General features: G+C 40.5%; 1 protein-coding gene across 2 annotated transcripts in view; it reads right to left on the reverse strand.

The window, feature by feature from the left end:
- Positions 1 to 21,565, reverse strand: part of Samd9l (sterile alpha motif domain containing 9 like) — a 70,221-nt gene that overhangs the window by 14,196 nt on the left and 34,460 nt on the right. The window contains exon 4 of one of the 2 annotated variants that reach the window (XM_041675669.1): positions 15,455 to 20,463. The exons of the other annotated variant lie outside the window; for it this stretch is intronic. Within the exon in view, the coding sequence (XP_041531603.1) occupies positions 15,706 to 20,442 (4,737 nt within the window). The 5' untranslated portion in view covers positions 20,443 to 20,463 and the 3' untranslated portion in view covers positions 15,455 to 15,705. Of the gene's footprint in view, positions 1 to 15,454; positions 20,464 to 21,565 lie in introns of those variants that run through there. 2 annotated transcript variants of the gene reach the window in all.

Here is a 21,565-nt window from a genome sequence, read left to right on the forward strand (position 1 = left end):
ACTAGCACACAAAGAGACGTGTAGACCAATAGATAGAAGACCCAGAAATAAATCAAGCCAAATCATTGCTTTCAGACACTTCTGGGGGAACTGAATATCCAAATTTAGAAGAAGAAATTAGTTGTATACCTAAACAAAAATCAGCTGAAAATCAAAAGGATTCAATATAAGACAGGAAACTATGAAACTGATAGAAGAAAACACAGTGAAAATACATTGAGATATAAGCATAGAAAAAAACTCCCTTAAAATCTCCCTGGTCTAACATATCTAATGTTAATGCCACTGGTATTTCCATGTTTAATATCTATCTATCTATCTATCTATCTATCTATCTATCTATCTATCATCTATTCTGTTCTCATCTTTTTGTTTAGCTTGTCATGTGTTTCGAGCAAACATAGAGAATGCTGTATTACTGAAGTGTACAATCTTTGTATCAACTAATGATAGCTAACATGAGATATTATACAACAGCTCTGTCTGTCACATAACCATTCTTGATAGAATGCCAGTTTTGTGAGGTTTATGTAAGTATTCTTGTGTTGTTTAGTTTTGTCAGCTTGACACAAGCTTGGTCATCTGGGAAGAATGAACTTCAGTTGAGAAAATGCCTCCCTCCATCAACTTGTTCTGTAGGCAAGCCTATGAGTCATTTTCTTGATTAAAAGTTAATGTGTGAAGGCTCCAATCAATGGGGACAGTGACACTTCTAGGCAGTTGATTCTGAGCTATGTAAGAATGCAGGTGAACAAGCTATTGACCACATTCCTTCAAATTCTTTGCTCCTTTTCCTTCCTTCAGGTTTCTATGCTCTTTGATTTCCTGCCTTGGCTTCTATCAGGAATGGACTATGATTGAGACCTGTAAACATTTTAGCCATGGTGTTTTTATCACATCAATAGAAATCAAACCAGAACAATCTGTTTGGGATCAGAAATAAGCATATTCATCAGCCTGCCTGTGAATGCTTGTTAGTAGGTCTGTGTACCTACTTTCATACAGCCTGGGCATGCTGGTCTGTGTTTTGCTTGGAGTGAATATAGCATATCAATCTGTCTGCAGGTTCTTGAATCTTTATTTTCCCAGCTTCTGGAGCTCCTTCATACTTAGCTTCAGAGCTTGGATCTCACAGGGGCACAAATCCTGAACAGGCACTAACCTGGATCTTAGATCATTCATGAATTGTTGATACTGCCAGGGTACAAATGAGACTTGTACCCTTAGAAACTTATGTTGAACCTTTTCTTTGTGAGACATTAAGTGATGGAACTGTGTGGGACCTTTAAGAGATTACTAGAACCATGCCATCATGAATGGATTCATCTACTCACAGGATTAAAGGATCAATAAATCAGTGTACTATCTATAGAATGACTGTACTACAAAAGGCAGTGGAATTGGGGTTCTCCCACCCTGGTACTCATATATCATTCCAGGTGCTAACATGTGATTCTTCCAGGATGAAGGACATCAATAGACATGGCCTCTTTTTCTTAGACCAGATCTGTGAGCCAACAAACCTTTCTCTTACAATATACAATTCTGTGGCCTTGTGGTTATACTGATATGCATATGAGATGTCAGCAAAATCATAGCCAGTGTTTGCAGCAACAGGGTCTTCTAGTGGTAAAACCAGAAGAGAAGGGACGCTGGATGAGATGAAATGAGAGCTGGGAACAGGTACAAAACCTTTATCTAGTTTCAAGTTAATTAATGAAAAAGGAAGAGTCTTTTGTTTTCCTGGGTTAGCTTTCTTTGTTTCTACTGAAACATAGTGGGAGTAAAGAGAGGGGATTGTGAAGCTGCTTTGATTAAGATCCATCTTGATTTTGGTATGTTCTTCACTGATTGGTCCTTGTTCTTTACATAATTTGTGTGTACATACCTAGCCAATAAGAGCCTGCCAGGGTCTATGTAACACTTGGGTAAAGCCTTTTTGTCACACCGGCACAACAACGGCATGAAGATCTGGGAGAAAACAGTCACTTTTTCATTGGATATAAGTGCTGCTTCATAAGATGAAACCCATACCTGGCACCATTATTAGGCCAAAAAATTGTGGCTAGACATGTCATAGGTTCTAAATAAGACCTATTACTATTAACACAGACACCCACAGTTGGTCAAAATTTAGAGAATCTCATAAGAGTGTGAAGATCCAACTATAAATGGGACATGTATACATAGAAAGCCAAAAGGTATCCCTTCTCACAGATCGCACTAGAGAGAGAAATCAGCAATATTAAACTCACAGATTTTCTCTTCAACAGAAGGTATTTACCTCTGTTTTCTACCCAGAAGGCTGAGGGTAGATGTTATAGCCTAGTGATCTTTGGCGAGGCTTCACTGAATCCCCCAGACTGCTGTGTGAGTATTGTTTCTCAGCCAATAAAACCACTCTTTTTTTCACATTTTATTTTATTCCTGATAATTTTTTATTACTCTATAATAGTACCAATCAAAATTTCCACTTCCTTCCCTCCTCCCACTTCCATCCCCCTCCCCTCCCTCCCCCTCCTTCTCCCCCTCCCTCCCCCTCCTTCTCCCCCTCCCTCCTCCCTCATTCCTCTCCAGTCCTAAAAAAGCAGGGTACCCTGCCCTGTGGGAAGTCCAAGGCCTTCCCCCCTCCATCCATATTTAGGAAGGTATGCATCAGAATAGAATAGGATCCCAAAAATCCAGTACATGCAGTAGAGACAAATCCTAGTGCCATTATTGTTGGCTTATCAGTCAGCCTCAATTGTGAGCCACATTCAGAGGGTCCAGTTTGATCCCATGCTCGTTCAGACCCAGACCAGCTGGATTTGGTGAACTCCCATTAGTTCAGGTATCCTGTCTCAGTTGGTGGACCAACCACTCATGGTCCTGACTTCCTTGGTCATATTCTACCTCCTTCTGCTCCTCAACTGGATCTTGGGAGCTCTGTCCAGTGCTCTCATGTGGGTCTCTGTCTCTATCTCCATCTGTCACAGGACAAAATTTCTATGGTAATATTCAAGATAGTCATCAGTCTGACTATGGGAAAAGGTCCTAGCTTTCCTTCACTGCCCAGGGTCCTAGCTGGGGACATCCCTGTGGACATCTGGGAACCCCTCTAGAGTCAAGCTTCTTGCCAACCCCACAATGCCTCCCTTAATTAAGGTATCTTCTTCCCTGCTCCCATATCCATCCTTCCTCCATCTCAAACATCCCACTCCCCAAAGCTCTTCCCAACCCCCCTTCTTTCTTCTCTCTTCCCTTCTCTCCTTCCCCCACCTGACCTCCACCCCCATGCTCCGAACTTTTTCTTGGTGATCTTGTCTCCTTCCAAGTTCCAGGAGGATCTATATATGTTTATCTTTGGGTTCACCTTATTACTTAGGTTCTCTAGGATCATGAACAATAGGCTCAATGTCCTTTGTTTATTGCTAGAGTTCACTAAGGAGTGAGTACATACCATATTCATCTTTTTGGGTCTGGGTTCTCTCACTCAAGATAGTGTTTTCTATTTCCATCCATTTGCATGCAAAAATTCAAGTTATCATCGTTTTTTACTGCTGAGTAGTACTCTAATGTATAAATGTGCCACACTTTCTTTATCCATTCTTCAGCTGAGGGGCATCTAGGTTGTTTCCAGGTTCTGGCTATTACAAATAATACTGCTATGTACATAGTTGAACAAATGCTTTTGTAGTATGATTGGTCATCTCTTAGGTATATTCTCAAGAGTGGTATTTCTGGATCCTGAGGTAGGTTGACTTCTAAATTTTTGAGAAACCGCCACACTGATTTCCAAAGTGGTCTCACAAGTTTGCAGGTGTTCATAGGTTTGTGGATTAATGTCTGGGTCTTCAATTATATTCCATTTGTCAGCGTCTGTTTTTATGCCAAATACCAAGCTGTTTTCATTACTGTGGCTGTGTAATACAGTTTGATGTCAGGGATGGTCATGCCTCCAGAAGTTCCTTTATTGTATAGGATTGTTTTGGCTACCTTGGGTTTTTTGTTTTTCCATACAAAGTTGATTATTGTTCTCTCAAGGTCTGTGAAGAATTTCATTGGGATTTTGATGGGGATTGCATTGAATCTACAGATTACCATTGGTAGAACAGCCATTTTTACTATGTTGATCCTACCAATCCAAGAACATGGGAGATCCTTTCATTTTCTGATATCCTCTTCAATTTCTTTCTTCAAAGACTTTAAGTTCTTGTCAAATAGATATTTCACTTCCTTGGTTAGTGTTACCCCAAGATACTTTATGCTATTTGTGGCTATTGTGAAAGGTGATATTTCTATGATTTCATTCTCTGTTTCTTTATCCTTTGTGTTAGAAGGGCTGCCGATTTTTTTTGAGTTGATCTTATATCCTGTCACATCACTGAAGGTATTTATAAGCTGTAGGAGTTCTCTTGTAGAATTTTTGGGGGGGCTTATGTACACTATCATCTCACCTGCAAATAAGGAAAGTTTGACTTCTTCCTTTCCAGTTTGAATCCCCTTGATCTTACATTGTTTTATTGCTATTGCTAGAACTTCAAGCACTATATTGAAGAGATATGGAGAGTGGACAGCTTTGTCTTGTTCCTGATTTTAGTGGAATCGCTTTGAGTTTCTTTCCATTTAATTTGATATTGGCTGTCAGCTTGCTGTATATTGCTTTTATTATATTCAGATATGATCCTTGTATCCCTAACCTCTCCAAGACCTTTATCATAAAGGGGTGTTGAATTTTGTCAAATGCTTTTTCAGCATCTAATGAAATGATCATATGTTTTTTTTCTTTTAGTTTATTTATATGATGGATAGCATTGATAGATTTTCATGTTAAACCAGCCAGGCATCTTTGGGATTAAGCCTACTTGATTATAATGGATTATTTTTATGTGTTCTTGAAATTGGATTGTCAGTATTTCATTGGGAATTCTTGCATCGATGTTCACGAGTGAGATTGGCCTGTAATTCTCTTTCTTGGTTGAGTCTTTGTGTGGTTTTGGTATCAGGGTAACTATAGCTTCATAAAAAGAGTTTGACAATGACTCTTCTGTTTCTATTATGTGGAACACATTAAGGAGTATAGGTATCAGCTCTTTTTGAAAGGTCTGGTAGAATTCTGCACTAAAACCATTTGTCCTAGGCTTTTCTTGGTTGGAATGTTTTTGATGACAGCTTCTATTTCCTCACGATTTATAGGTCTATTTAAATTGTTCACCTTGTCTTGATTTAATTTTGATATATGATATTTATTTAAAAAATGTCCATTTCTTACATTTTCCAATTTTATGCCATACAGACCTTTGTAGTAAGACCTAATGATTCTCTGAATTTCTTCAGTGTCTGTTGTTATGCCCCCCTTTTCATTTCTGATCTTGTTAATTTGAGTGTTCTCTTTCTGAATTTTGATTAGTTTGGATAGAGGTTGTCAATCTTGTTGATTTTCTCAAAGAACCAGTTCTTTGTTTCATTGATTCTTTGATTGTTTTCTGTGTTTCTATTTTGTTGATTTCAGCCCTCATTTTGATTATTTCCAGTCTTCTACTCCTCCTGGGTGAGTCTGATTCTTTTTTTCTAGAGCTTTCAGGTGTGCTGTTAAGTCTCTAATGTGAGCTTTCTCTGTTTTCTTTATGTGAGCACTTAGTGCTATGAACTTTCCTTTTAGTACTGCTTTTATAGTGTCCCATAGCTTTGGGTCTGTTGTGTCTTCATTTTCGTTGAATTCAAGGAAGACTTTAATTTCTCTCTTTATTTCTTCCCTGACCCAGGGGTGGTTCACTAGTTGACTGTTCAGTTTCCATGAGTTTGTAGACTTTCTTGGGGTGGAATTATTGTTAAATTCTAGCTTTACTCCATGATGATCTGATAAGGCAAATGTGGTTACTCCAATTTTTTGTACCTGTGGATGTTTGCTTTCTTACCAAGTATGTGATCATTTTTCGAGAATGTTCCATCAGATGCTGAGAAGAAGGTATATTCTTTACTGTTTGGGTGTAATGTTCTATAGATGTCTGTTAAGTCCATTTGATTCATTACCTCTGTTAGTTTCCTTATTTCTCTGTCAAGTTTCTGTCTGGTTGTCCTGTCCATTGGAGAGAGAGAAGTGTTGAAATCTCCTACTATTAGTGGTGGGATTTGATTTGTGCTTTGAGTTCTAGCAATGTTTCTTTTCCATATGTGGGTGCTTTTATATTAGGGGGCATAGATATCCAGGATTGAGACTTCATCTTGATGAATTGTTCCTTTTATGAGTATAAAGTGTTCTTCTCCATCTCTTCTGATTGATTTTAGTTTGAAATCAATTTTGTTAGATATTAGGATAGCCACACCCATTTATTTCTTAGGTCTCTTTGCTTGGAAAACTTTTTTCCAAACCTTTACTCTGAGGTAGTGTCTGTCTTTGAGGTTGAGGTGTGTTTCTTGTAAACAGCAGAATGTTGGATCCTGTTTTCGTATCCATTCTCTTAACCTGTGCCTTTTTATAGGTGAATTGAGTCCATTAATATTAAGCAATATTAATGAACAATGGTTGTTAATTCTGGTTATTTTTTGGTGGTAGTGTTTGTATGTTTCTCTTCTTTGAGTTGTGTTAGTGGAGGGTTGTCTGATGTCTGTGCTATTGTGGGTGTTGTTGGCTTCCTTGGGTTTAGGTTTTCCTTCTAGTACTCTCTGTAAGGCTGGGTTTGTGGCTACATATTGTTTAAATCTGTTTTTGTCATGGAATATCTTGTTTTCTCCATCAATGGTGAAAGAAAGCTTTGCTGGGTAGAGTAGTCTGGGCTTGCATCCGTGGTCTCTTAGTGTCTGCAGCACATCTATCCAAGACATTCTAGCTTTCATGGTTTCCATTGAGAAGTCAGGTGTAATTCTGATAGGTTTCCCTTTATATATTACTTGACCTTTTGCCTTTGCAGCCCTTAATATTCTTTCTTTATTCTGTATGTTTTGTGTTTTGATTATTATATGGTGAGGGTTTTTTTTTTTATTCAGTCCATTTGTTGTTCTGTAAGCTTCTTATACCTTCATAGGACTATCCTTCTTTAGGTTGGATAGGGAAAGTTTTCTCCTATGATTTTGTTGAATATATTTTCTGTACCTTTAGTTGGAATTCCCCTTCTACGCCTATTATTCTTAGGTTTGGTCTTTTCATGGTGTCTCAGATTTCCTGGATGTTTTGTGTTAAAAATTTTTTGGATTTGCTGTTTTCTTTGATCAATGAGTCTATTTCCTCTATTGTATCTTCAATGCCTGAGATTCTTTCTTCTAGCTCTTGTATTTTGTTGGTTATACTTGTTTCTACAGCTCCTGTTCATTTACCGAGATTTTCCATATCCAACCATCCCTCAATTTGTGTTTTCTTCATTTTACCTTCATTTTGGTTTTCAAGTCTTGAACTGTTTATTTTCCTGTTTGCTTTTTCCTTGTTTTCTTGTGTATCTTTGAGGGATTTATTAATTTCTTCTAACTTTTTGTTTGTCTTCTCTTCTGTTTCTTTCAGGGAGTTTTTCACTTTCTATTTAAGGGTCTCTATCATTTTCATAAGGTTACATTTAAAGTCGAATTTTTCTACTTCTTCTGGTTTAGGATATTCAAGTCTCTTGTTGCATGTTCACTGGATTCTGGTGTTATCATGTTGCTTTTCAGGATGTTGGAAGAATTCTTGCATTGGTGCCTAACCATCTCTTTCTTCTAATGAGGCCATCAGAGTCTTGGTGTCTTGATCTAATCTTTGCTCTGGCTGACTGTATACTTGGGAGTTTTTCTTGTTCTGTCTGGGTCTGCTCAGCACAGGAGCAGGGCCTCTTGCCAGGCTCCAAGGACTTCACAGATGCAAAGGCAGCCTTGGGAGGCAGGGCGGGTGGTACAAAGAAGCCCAGTGGCAGGGACACTCCCGCTGGCTCTCCAACCTCTCAGCCGCAAGTAGGCTGAGTTGGGGGATCCAAGGACCTTGCAGATAAAAAGAAGTGCTTGGGTGCAGACTGGAATGTGGTAAAGAAAGCCAGCAGCTGGGAAACACCCCACTGGATGGCTAGAAAAGCTTAGGGAAATGGAGGGGGCCTGTACTCAGTTCCCCGGAACCATCAGGCCACATGGCCACTCACTCATCTGTCTGGATCCCCTTAGCACAGGAGTAGGGCCTCTTGCTGGGCTCTAGAACCACTCCTATGGAAGTCTACTATTAAGCTTTTTCCATACCCTTCATCCCTAGACCCTTATCCTGAGCATTGCTTTGCAGTAAATAGCACTCACGCTTATGGAAGAAGTACTCTGAAAAAGACACCTGCTTTGCATAGAAGTTTCAGTGGAATCATTCTTTAAGTTTTGTTGTGATAATTATCACAAGGAAACTTTTTCCCAAAGTTGTACTGTGTTAAAATATGTCAGAAAAGGATTGCTCAGAGCCAGACTCTTGAAGTTGGAAAGGACAATGGGTAACTAAGGCATGTTGAGTACAATTTTCTTCCACCCTCACATGGACCATTTCTCTGTAGGCAATAGATAGCATTTGCAGGAATCTCCCACATCTATATCACGCTCCTTTTCTGAAAGGCTTAGGGATGAATGTGGAAGGGGGGAAAGAGTGTAAGAACTAGAGGTGGTAGATAGCTACAAGGAAGCAGGGCCTTTTGGATACAGAATGGCTGCTGCACAGTGCTCATCACAGAGTTCACACGAGCCGTGCAAGCCTCAGCCGGACCACGTATTTTCCTGGGTTTTAATTGATATTTATTGAGCTCTACATTTTTCTCTGCTCCCCTCCCTGATGAAGTAATAAGGGTGGCGGCGGGGCTGCATCCCCAACACCCCAGCCGCCTGCCGGGCTAGCTTATGCCCCGAAATAATTACACGGACACTCTATTCTTTTAAACACTGCTTGGCCCATTCTCTTCTAGGCTAATTCTCACATATTAATTTAGCCCATTTCTAATCATCTGTGTATGGCACCCCAAGGTGCGCTTACCAGGAAGATTCTAGCCTATGTCCATCCTAGGTCGGAGCTTCATCCCGTGTGTCTGCCAGGGAGCAGGGCATGGCATCTCCGCTGGGGCATCTGCTCTGGAGAGCAGAGCTGTGGAGTCTGAGCTCACTTCCTCTTCCTCCCAGCGTTCTGTTCTGTTGACTCCTCCCACCTATCCTCTAACCAATAAAATGGGCCAAGGCAGTTCCTTTATTAGCCAATGACCTTCCTCCATCACCCTGACTCTCACCTCCCCTCTTCAACCCTCCCCGAAGGTCCCCATGCTCCCAATTTACTCAGGAGATCTTGTCTTTTTCTACTTTCTACTTCCCATGTAGATTAGATCTATGTAAGTCTCTCTTAGTGTCCTCATTGTTGTCTAAGTTCTCTGGGATTGTGGATTGTAGGCTGGCTTTCTTTGCTTTATGTTTAAAAACCACCTATGAGTGAGTACATGTGACAATTGTCTTTCTGTGTCTGGGTTACCTCACTCAAAATAATGTTTTCTAGCTCCATCCATTTTTTTGCAAAATTCAAGATGTTCTTATTTTTTCTGATGTGTAGTACTCCATTGTGTAAATATACCACATTTTCCTTATACATTCTTTGGTTGAGAGGCATTCAGGTTATTTCCAGGTTCTGTCTATGACAAAAAAAGCTGATATGAATATAGTTGAGCACATGTCTTTGTGGCACAATTGAGCATTCTTTGGATATATACACAAAAGTGGTATTACTGGGTCTTAAGGAAGGTTGTTTACTAATTTTCTGAGAAATCGCCACACTGACATCTAAAGGGGTTATACCAGCTTGCATGCCCACCAGCAAAGCAAACGTGTTCCCTTTTCCCCACAACCTCTCCAGCATAAGTTGTCATTAGTGTTTTTGATCTTGGCCATTCTTACAGGTGTAAAATGGAATCTCAGAGTTGTTTTGATTTGCATTTCTCTGATGACTAAGGATGTTGAACATTTCCTTAAGTGTCTTTCAGCCATTTTAGATTCCTCTGTTGAGAGTTCTCGCTATAAGTCTTTACTCCATTTTTTTTTTTATAGGATTATGTGTTCTTTTGGTGTCCAATTTCTTGAGTTCTTTGTATATTTTGAAGATCAGACCTCTGTCTGATGTAGGGTTAGTGAAGATCTTTTCCCATTCTGTAGGCTGTCATTTTGTCTTGTTGACCATGACCTTTGATTTACAGAAGCTTTTCAGTTTCAGTGGGTCCCATTTATTAATTGTTTCTCTCAGTGTCTGTGCTGCTGGGGTTATATTTAGGAAGTGGTTCCCTTTGCCAATGCGTTCAAGTGTATTTCCTACTTTCTCTTCTATAAGGTTCAGTGTGGCTGGCTTTATGTGAGGTCTTTGATCCATTTGGACTTGAGTTTTGCGCATGGTGATAGATATGGGTCTGTTTTCATACTTCTACGTGTTGATATACAGTTATGCCATCACCACTTGTTAAATATGCTTTCTTTTTTCCATTTGATATTTTTTGCTTCTTTGTCAAAATCAAGTGTTAGAAGATGTGTGGATTGATATCCGTGTCTTCTGTTTGATTCCCTTGGTCCTCCTGTTTGTCCTTATGCCAATACCAGGCTGTTTTCAGTACTGTAGCTCTGTAGTAGTGTTTGAAGTCAGGGATTGTGATGCCTCCAGAAGTTCTTTTATTGTACAGGATTGTTTGGGCTATCCTGGGTTTTTTGCTTTTCCATAGGAAGTTAAGTACCATTCTTTCGAGGTCTTTGAAGAATTTTGCTGGGATTTTGATGGGCATTGCATTGAATCTGTTTTTTTTTTAATTTTTCTTTCCGTTTTTTCTTTTTTCCTTTTCTTTCTTTTTCTTTTCTTTTTTCTTTTCTTTTTTTTTTTTTTAAGACAGTTTCTCTTGTACTGGAGCTTGTATTGGAACTAACTCTAGAGACCAGGCTGGCTTCAAACTCACACAGATCCACCTGTGTCTGCCTCCTTAGTGCTGGGATTAGCAGTGTGTACTACCACTGCCCAGCAGCCAAACCAAATGTTAGGGTGGAGAGGAGGTGTGGGTACAAAGTTCCACCTTTAGGCAAAGAGTTGTTGATGCTTGATAGCTGCTTGGGAAGGGAGAATCAGTTTTCTGTAAGAGTATAGCCCTGGCTGGGCATTGGTGGTGCATGTCTTTAACCCAGTATTCAGGAGGCAGAGGCATTAAGATAAAGTATTTAGTGACCTTTCAGATGTTGTATGCCAAAGCAAAACGTGCTCTAAAAGGAGATGCTGAGCTTCCCCACATAATATCATAAAACCTCATTCTAGTTGGGGTGGAGTGATCCTTCTGCCTGTATCTTTTAAGGAAAAGCACAATTATTTCTAGTAATTTTTACTGATGGAGTATACAATTGCTCTCCTTCCAGGGTAGCCTGGACCTTATCACTCTCGGAAGATATAAGCAAAATTTAGCCTATTACATAGTTGTTGAAATGGGACCTCTGCAGAGGCTAGTCCTCTCTGAAACATCCTGGTGGGGGATATGACCTCTGAGTGGCAGAGGATTCTGGGAGGAAGAAAAGGCCAAAAGGACCAGCTACAGCCATCTGCTTTCCACGCACCATGTAAGACGCTTGGGTTTCAGTAAGTTACCTTCCTCTGAGACAAACAGTGTGATCAGTGGTCGGTGAGTCCCTGCTAGATAGGTGTTTGGCAGGGACCTTTGGCTCACTCCTGCCTGATCTAGAAAGCCCATTTCTGATTTTCTAACTCCTGCACCAAATCAGCCAATCCCCGAGATTCTTTGAACAAAGGAAAGGCACCAACAAGCCCAGTTCCTCATTCTTGGCAGCTACTGCAGTCCTTTTCCTGGAATTGCCAACTGCGCAAGTTCCTACCTAAAGCATTCAGCTCTGGACCATACTTGGGCACAAGTCCAGCTTTTGGTGGACACAGTATCATTCCCCCCCACAACCAAATAATCCCACCCCCCCGACAACCTATATAATCTCCCTGCTTTAGTTCCGGAGTGTGGCTTCTCTGGCCTAAATTTCTGGGACTGGAGAATCCACCCAGGAGATGTTTTACTCAATCAACCTGTTATGTCTCTTCAATTCAACTTGATAGGTCTTTCTGCAAAGACAGAGAAACCTATGGGCCCAGAAATCCTAGCAATAGGCATCTTAGGTTCTTTCCATGTTGCTGAGATAAAATACTCTGAAAAAGACATTTAAGTAGGAAGAGTTTATTAGGCTCCAATTCCAGGTTCCAATTCACCACAACTGGGGAGTCACAGTTGCAGAAGTTGAGGTATCACATGCACTCAAGAACAGAGAGCAATGAATTCCTGTATGCATGATAGTGCTCATCCTGTCCTGTCCCTTTTGTACAGCCCACAGTCCCCACTCCCTACCCAGGAACTCCAGACAATCCCTCAGACTGCCCCAGAACCCACCTTTAATCCAGATACCCCTTCTCAGCCATGCCCTGAGGCTTGCCTCTTCTCAGCTGTGCCCTGAGGCTTGCCTCTTCAGTGTCAAGTTGACATTGGTAATCTTCAGAGTTGTGCACTGCAGTTTTTTTTAACTAATTTATTTATTAAGGATTTCTGCCTCCTCCCCGCAACTGCTTCCCATTTCCCTCCCCCTCCGCCGATCAAGTCCCCCTCCCTCATCTGCTGGAAGAGCAATCAGTTTTTTTAAAGGAAGTAGATCTCAAGAGCTATAATGAAAAGTCTCCAAACTGCTTTTATTTACACCCTATCTTTTATTGTGGCCAGATTAAAATGAAACTGGGACTGGGTGGTGGTGGTGCATGCCTTTAATCCCAGCACTTGGGAGGCAGAGGCAGTTGGATCTCTGTGAGTTCGAGGCCAGCCTGGTCTACAAGAGCTAGTTCCAGGACAGGCTCCAAAGCTACAGAGAAACCCTGTCTCAAAATACCAAAAAAAAAGACAAGAAACCAGGATTGGTTTTATAAGTGATAAGAATGCATTATCTGCTTTCCCCTGATGGCCAAAGATCAACCAATGGCAGGCTCAAAGCTGCCAGAAGTTTAAACTAATTCCAAGGCAACAGACTATAAATGAGAGTGACAAACACAGCTGTTTTCTTTATTATGTTAGACGCATCTAATGTTTTAGGAGACCCCGAGTAACTGCTGCAAGGCTAAAATAAATATTGAGGTTAAATATTTCTTCATCAGTTGTCATTGTTATGCTCAAAGCCTGGGTCTCTCTGGAAGGAGGGCAATTTTATCTCCTTCAGTAGAAGTTAGTAGGAGCAAAGGCCCTCGGCAAAGAGTTCTATTGTGTCCCTGGAGTGTCCCCCTTATCATCCAGGGTGTATCATTTGTCTTGTCCTCTGCATGAGCTGTTAACTTTCTCTTACTTCCCTGCTTCCATCTTTCTCCCCCTGGCAGCTGCCAAGGTCTCTAGCTTCCCTGGCCTCCCTGGTCAGTTCTTGCTAATTCCCAACGAATTGGCCGTGAGTTCTTTTCTGAGTCTGTCTTCAATTTTTGTTGTTGTTTTTGCTGTTGTTATAACAAGACCTAGAACCTGTGGACATAAAGACAGTTATGGCTCACAGGAACATCTGAAGTTCTTCATCCTTTCTTTATAAAGTCCCCTCTATGTCTTCCCTTGGGATGTGTGGCTATAAATGCTACAGTCTGGTCTTGGATACTTTGTGAGGAACTTAAGTATAAAGTTACATCCACAGGATGCTCCAGAGAACACTGCTATTTGGGGGAGTCTGTTAATAGAGGAGAGGTGTAATGTGGAGGAGGGACGCCGTTAGGAATAGAGGCAGCTGCACTTGTGGCCTCTACAAATAGGATGTGTTTTTGGGCTATGTTACTTCCAGATTCAGTGGAAATAAGAGACCCGACCTCTTGGTGTCAAGAAGCACGAAGTCTGGAGAAGTTACGTTACATCTGAGAATATGTATGTATGTTTTACCATTTACCATCTATGTACCTTTTACCATGTAGCTCATTGGTGATGGCTAGCTCTCAAATTCCAATGTCTGGAGTGCTGTTTGAGGCTGTCTTGGCTACTAGATACTTGGGAAGGAATTTCTGCCATTACTTGTACTAGAAAGATACTAGAAAGGGTACAGACCACGGGGAAGCCAGTCAAGCAGGGACTGGGGTGCCAAGAGAAGAGCTCTTGGTGGAGGTGATTCTGGAATAGAACTGAGACTGACAAATCAGAATAGATATTTGGAGATTGTTAGGTGAAAATAAGGCAGTGTTGGGGGAGAATAGCAAGCACCCAGAACAGGTTGAGAAATACAGAGAGTAACACTGTATGCATGGAAAAAAGAAGGCAAGAAAGAGATGGGATCTAAAATCTAGGTGAGGAAAAGTCTGCCTTCGAATGCAGCAAGAAAGGACAATGGAGCAAGCTCATTGGGGCTTAGGATGGAATGAATTCAAATAAGAGACTGCTTTGAATTTTGTTCTTTTCCCCTTTGCATCCTAAAGGAAAGAGGTGGGGGTGCACCTATGCAAGTATTAAGGGTTCGATGGAGAGTGAGGAGCAAAGTATTTACTTTACACACAAGCTTTTACTATCAGCAAGATAAGGTGAGGGAACCTTTGTGACTGCTTGAAGCACAGTAACCTGCCTAGGTGATGACTTATACACACACACACACACACACACACACACACACACACACACTCACACTCGTATTCCAGCAACCCACCCAGAGCAGAGGTCTCCGCAATTCAGTTTGATTAAAATTTATTTTTAATTTTGTATGTGTACGAGAGGAGGAGACAGAGAGACAGAGACAGAGAGAGAGAGAGAGAGAGAGAGAGAGAGAGAGAGAGAGAGAGAAGGCATGTGAGCACAGGCGTCAGTAGTGGCCAGAAGGGCATTGGATAGTGCTCAATTCAGGCAGTAGTGAGGCACCTGATATGGGTGGTGGGAATTGAACTCAGGTCCTCTGCAAGGGCAGTAAGTGCTCTTAACTGTTAATCTGTCTCTCTAGCACTACTTACATTTTCTCCTTAGTTTGAAAGACCCGGATAAATCCAGACCCCTCTAGCAGAAAAAAATAGAGCCAAAAATCTAAGCAGGAAGAAAAAAATAAAAAATCTAGATTAGCCGGTTCAGTGACTCTGTTTGGGGAACTAGCTGAAGATAAAATTAGATTATAATCTTGAGAAACAGGGAGTTACTCCTTGTGTTTATCACTGATATTTTCGGAAGTTTTCAACGATCACTGGTATTTTCCGAATTTTCCAATGACACCATCCCTACCCCCTTTGGATTATTGTGTTATGGTTTCTTCCTTTAAATACCCTTTCTCCCAGCTACTTGGGGTCGACCTCTCTACCCCTGCTTGGGAAATGAATATTGGCCCCAGTGCACTGGTTCCTGTCCTGTCAATAAACCTCCTGTGATTGCAGCAAGGATGGTCTCTCGTGATTTCCTGGGGGTGGGGGTGGGTCTTGTTATCCTGAGACTTGAGTGAGAGTCTTCCCACTCTGGGGGTCTTTCAAGTTAAATCTCTGGTTTCATAGTGAAGAAATCATTCAGAAAAGTGATTTAATTTACACAGATTTTATTGATCATTTAGAGTGTGACTCATAGAAGCCATCAGCCTGGGAACGCATATTGGGGGTATGGAATGATTGATGCTGCTGTGAGTCAAGCTCTGGGAGTCTTCCACAACTGACCAGAGAAAAGGAGCGAACTGTGATTATAGCGAGCCAATATCGTCATGCAAATGTTATGGACTAGAAAGAGTGAGCACAATAATGGTTGTAAATTAACATCTTTGGACTGATGTACCTTCTTAAATGACCTTTATGCCATATGCCAGAGGGCCCTCTATGGAAAATCCTAGATAGAAGGACACTCTTTCAATGTTCCTTCCACTTCTGAGTGGACCCGAGTACACAGAAGTCACTGGTATTTTTATTTTTGCCTCTGTTCCATATTCTACAGAGATTAGCTTGCCTTCAGCCTGACCATCCAGTAGGCGCAGGAGGTCTTTGACTTCCCTCTTTTCCCACACAACTCCACTCTGCCAGAAAGTATTTGAATCTCGTACTTCACTGACGTACTGCTCGATTTTGGCCTTGTGGACAAGACTGTTCAGCCCCTTCTTCTGCCCCAGGTAGAACAGCGTGCTGGGCTTCTTGGACCTGCACATGTGCTTGTACTGTCTCCTGAACGCCCGGTTCAGGGATGAGACGTACTTCTCTATGAGGGCGGAATCTTCATCGAGCTCTTTGTTTTCTGGCCAGAAGAGAAGGCAGGCTAGGAAATAAGGATCAGGATATGGATGGCTCAGTCCCACGAGTTTCAGGACTTCTCGGAGCTTTGTTTTCAGTGTGTTGAATGGCAGGATGTACTTGGAACTGGGCTTTAGACAACTGAGAATAATGTTTGCCAAAATGAAATTTTGGGTCTCCTTTGTCAGTCGTTTGTTTAGACCTTTCTGTAGTAAGAAGGTGTAGTATTTCACTATGTCTTCCATGTTGTTAGCTTCTTTATGGTTTGGATTAAGATATTCAAGGAGTCCTGAAAACGTGTCTGCTCTCATAGCTTCTATGCGTTTCCTATAGTTCTCTTCTTGGAGTAAGAGATCTCTGCCCTGTAACAAACTGGTACATTCTGCCGATCGGCAGAAAAGATCTGCATATTTCTCGAAACACTTGCTGACTTTCTTAATTAGTAGGAGTTCTGTCATTTCTTTAGGGGTGTTTCTTGGTTTCAGAAGACCCATATAATCCAAAAAGAAATCAAAACATCGTTTCAAATCTGACTGTAAATTCTGTAGGTGCGATGCAAAGTTACTGAGAACAGCATCATAGCCATCTTCTGGGTCTGGAGGGATGGGCCCCTTTCCAGATAAAAACTGTACCATGGCGTCCATCAGCGTTTCATTTTCTTTGTGGAAAAGCGGGGTGAGCTGAAGAATTTGGATAGTGTCAAGACCTACTTCTATTTCACCAAAGAACCCAGCAGTATTGTACACGTCATATCTTCTTCGGGACTTCTGTGGTGCCCAGGCCTCAGTCTCAGAGTCTTTACTGTCAGTTTGTTGCTGAGATTCTTTGAAAGCTTTGGAGGCCTTTTCAGCAATTTCTAGCAAATGTGTTAGATCATCCACACTAATACTTTTACAGGCCTTGTTTTTACCCAGCCACTGTTTGATCTCACTTTTGTAAACTTGTCCGAGTGTATCTGAAATGTAGGAATTCTTAGGTGCTTTCCTTTTGGCCAAATTTGCCCAGACCAGAGCAGTGCTAAAGTTCTTCTCTTTAATATAGAAATGTCTCGCTAACGCTTGACAAATGAATGCATTTTGTGGGAACCGATCACTTCCTGCAGTCAAAATCTGTTCAGTTTCCTCATTCTGCAGTTCTTCAATTAATGGGGAAAATAGTGTGTCTGTTTCGGCACCGTGTTCTTTACGTTGCCTTATAAGCAAGAGAGTTTGCACATCCTGCTTAAATTTGTCTCTTCCTAATCCAGAGTCGTAGAATATGTTCTCTTCTAATATATTCAATGCAATTTGACACTTACCCATTCCATAGCTCGTTCCCAGTTCTTTTAAACAGTAGCGGGCAATTTCAGGGTGAATGATACGTATACCAGTATATCTCCCATATTCTGAAACTTCTGTTCGTATTAGAAGTGTGGAATAGGTTCCCATGTTGTTTTCTACAGTTTCAGGTTTCCCATGTTTATTGGTGTAAGTGATTCCCAAAAATAGCTCACACTGTGATACAGAGATGGTAGAATCTTTAATGTAAGAATTGAGTAATGCCAGGTAAGAAATGAGCTGGGCTTTCTTGCTGTGAGGGTCCAGGTCTTTCAATGTATTCTTCACTACATTTTGAATGTAAGTTGGGTCAAAACTGTCTTTCAGGATCATGAAGGAATAAAAGTTTTCACAATTCTTATGTTCCTTTTCTATTTCCTGTAGTTTGGCCTCAAATGCTCTTTGTTCTTTGGGAGAAAGCTGGTATTTTAGTGAAATGCTTTCTGCTAATTTTGCACTTTCATCTGGATTCTGAGACCTCATGCAATTCAGGATTATTACTAAAGTTTTTTCATATCTCAGACCCTTTTCTGCTATAAAGGAATTGATGGCATTCTGAAGAACGTAGGTGTTTTCTTGTTCTTCGAAATCATCCACAAGGAGAAGAACAGGGATGTAATCCTGGTGGCTGATAGCCTTATAGCTGATCAGCTTGCTTACTTGTTCTCCAATCTCTACAAAATCAGCTGCTTTGTTCCTCAATACAGCGCATCGGAACTTCTTTTTTAAGTCCCAGAGAACATGCATAGCCAACGTCGTGCCTCCGCAGCCTGGGTGATGGTACAGGTTGATGATTTTGGCAAATATGGGCTTTGGAGAGTCTGCACACTGTTGTATTAAAGTAGTAAGTTCTTCATAGCCATCTCTTTTCACAAAAGCTGAAGAATAGTTTTCAGAAGAAAAGTAGAAGTTCCACCAGGATACTCTGCCTCCTCGATAAAAATGTTCTTCTCTTAATTTCTTAAATTTTAGGAATTCAGATTCATCTTTCTCTATGTCTGTGTCTTTACATTCATTTTCACAGAGGATTTCCAGGGCTGTCAGGATATCTTCCTCCATTTTCTCCAGGATAACTGAGGAGGAACCACAGGAGGGCAGGAATCTTCTTGAAGACTGAATCACTGATTTCAGTTTAAGGATAGTATTGTTGACCAGTTCTATATTTAAAGTGGAAATACTATGTTCTGCTAAATCCTCTTTGACTTCCAGTCTTACTTGTAGTAGATCACTCCACCGTTGGTAGATATGCGAGCCGACACAGATACACAACATGTTGTCCATCCCATTGAAAACTTGATAGAAAGCACAGAAAGTTTCAATGAGGGGATCTTTCTGGCTTTCTACTGGAGAAAGTAAGAGAAACACCACTAAAAGCTTTTCTCTTGCCATTATATTTTCATCTGTGAGAAATGAGATCACTTTCCTGACCTGAGAAGCTCTATCTTTCTGCCACAAATGTGGCTCCAGAGGTTGACACGAATCATTTTGTAAGTCTAATCTGCCATTGCAGAAGATCCAGCTGGGCTGCTCATACAGTTTCAGAGAAGTGATTTTCTCTACCGTGGTAGTTTTTTCTTCATAGTGACTGGGTAGGTGAAGGTTTGCTATCCGGCTTTCTCTGTAAGCTTTGACCACTCCCTTCATCTGAGAGTAAGGATCAAAATCCAGCACAGCAAACAATTTGATTTCCTTTAGGAAATCTAAGTGCTCTATTTGATTTGGTGCACAGTTGTTTGTTACAAGAATGTACCAGTCGTAGTAAGATTTATCCAGTGAGCTTTGGTGTCTGGTCAAAAGTTTACCTAATTTTAGTCCCTCACTCTCTTTCTTAGTCACCACCCTGTGTTCTTCAGCCTCTTTTCTAGATGCTATCCATAACTTTAAATTCTCTAGAAAGTTTTTGAACTCTCTATCCCGTTGCTTGGCATTGGCCAGGATATTCTTAGAGCTAGCCCCTTCTCTCACAAACAATGAATTCTCTGTGCTTTGTTTCCATGTTTTGTCTGTGTAACTTTGCAGCGTAATGTAGAAATACTTTTCTTTACATATAGAATGTTTGGGAATAACATCTACTTCAATAACAAATCTATCAGATGATGTTTTGTTCTGCAGTAGGACTTCCACAAACCTTGGTTCCCGAATACAAGCTCTGGCTTCTTTGATGTCACTGTCTTCAAAATACTTTTTGATCATTCCATTGAAGTGGTTAATAAAGATGTCCTTACTGGTGACTTTCATACCAACAATTTCTCCGTGTGGTTTGTCATTAACTCCAAAATGGATAGTTCCATTGGTACGCGAATTCATACAAGCTGACGCAAATCGGAAGACTTCATTGCTAAATTTCATCTTAATGTCTTCTTCTGTGGCTGTCTCTGTATTTGTGAGGGCTTTGAATTCATGTACTGGGTCTATAAGATTGAGAGGTCCTGTTTCGGCAACTTGTAGAATAGAATGTTCTATGTATCTTCTGTCATCATGGAAAGAATCAAAGGGATGTGGCATGCAAGACATGTGTTCTGGTTTGGGTTTATCGCCCGCCACGTCTTTAGTCACTCTGTCACTTAATACATCTTCCTTGAGAAGACTTCCTTCTTGTTCTGTGTTCTGTGCCGTCCCACTGAGATCATGGTCACTGTTGGATGGAGCTGATTTTTCTTCTTCATTTTTGGTCTTTTTTTGGTGTTTTTTAATTGAGCGTTCTGTTTTATTTAATTGTCTGGAATCTTGATTGTCACTTTCAGAGGAATCATTCAGTTTGTTATACATACGTTTTATCAGAAGTGCTGGACCCCGTGGCAGCCCCATTTCTCTAAGATCCTTTTCAGTTAGTTCCTGAAGAACCATCCCTGTCACTTCTTCATTGAACAGGATTTGAGCATATTTCTCATCAATGTTAAGGTGTTCAGTTATCCATTCTTTTACATGTTCTTTGGTCCAGTCTTTGACCAATTTAGGTTGAGGAACTTTTTCACTCATGTCAAAACTTCAAAGTTGTTCCTTGGGAAAAGTAATACAATCATATTTTAGCATTATATTTTATCATTGAAATTACATAGCCAATTATAACATTGTACAAACTATATGTAGATATATGATTATTTTTCAAGAATAACTTAAAACTGTTTGGTAGTCATTTCTAATTTTTGTCCATTTTACAGGTCATAACTGTGATCTGAAATTAGCAGTAGCTGTTAGTGAGCTGACAAATATTTTTGTCTTTGGTAACTTTCCTTTTTAGATTTGCCTGTTTAGAAGCTGGGATTTTGTAATTTAAAACTAGAGTCTCTAGTAGCAGAATCACTTTTCTTAGAATAGTTTAATTAAATGAACAGCCTCAAAAACTCTAAACTCAAATTGATCAGCAAATAGAATAGTGACCTGAATAGGCCAAAGCAACTCTAAACATAAAGGACAATGTGGAGGCATTATAATCCTTGACCTCAAATTATACTCTGAGCCATAGTGACAAAAGCAACATGGATTTACCATAAGAACAGACTCATATGTTGCATGGAAAAGAGCCACATGTTCTTCCTGGCCACCCAGATAGCTTAGCCCCAAAATAACCACACAGAAACTGTGTTCATTAAATCAGTGCTTGGCCTATTAGCATTAACATCTTATTGGCTAACTCTCACACCTTAGTTTAGCCCATTTCTATTAATCTATGTATCATCACGTGGCAGTGGCTTACCAGGAAAGATTTGGCATATCTGATTCTGGTGGCTCCATGGTGTCTCTCCCTTATTCCACCTTTTTTCCTCCCAACATTCACTTCTGCCTTCCCTGCCTACCTAAGTTCTGCCCTAAGAACTAGGCCAAGGCAGTTTCTTTACTTATTAACCAATGAAAGCAACACACAAACAGAAGGACCTACTACATCTCTCATAAACCAATAGGAATAGGCCTGAGAATCCAGAAATAAGTCCTACAGCCACAGTAATCTAAATTTTCACCCAAGTGTCAAACATATTTATTGAAACTTTTTGTCATAGTATTAACAGCTATATAGAGTAATTACTAATTCTAGAAAAGGGTTTCATCTACTTTTTTGTACATGATTTCTGGTTTGAGGTTCTATTAGTTTTGTGCAGTGAAC

The sequence above is a fragment of the Microtus oregoni genome, unplaced genomic scaffold (genome assembly GCF_018167655.1).
Source record: "Microtus oregoni isolate MIOR12 unplaced genomic scaffold, Mior012 000026F_ref0000081, whole genome shotgun sequence".
NCBI classification, from domain to species: Eukaryota; Metazoa; Chordata; class Mammalia; order Rodentia; family Cricetidae; genus Microtus; species Microtus oregoni.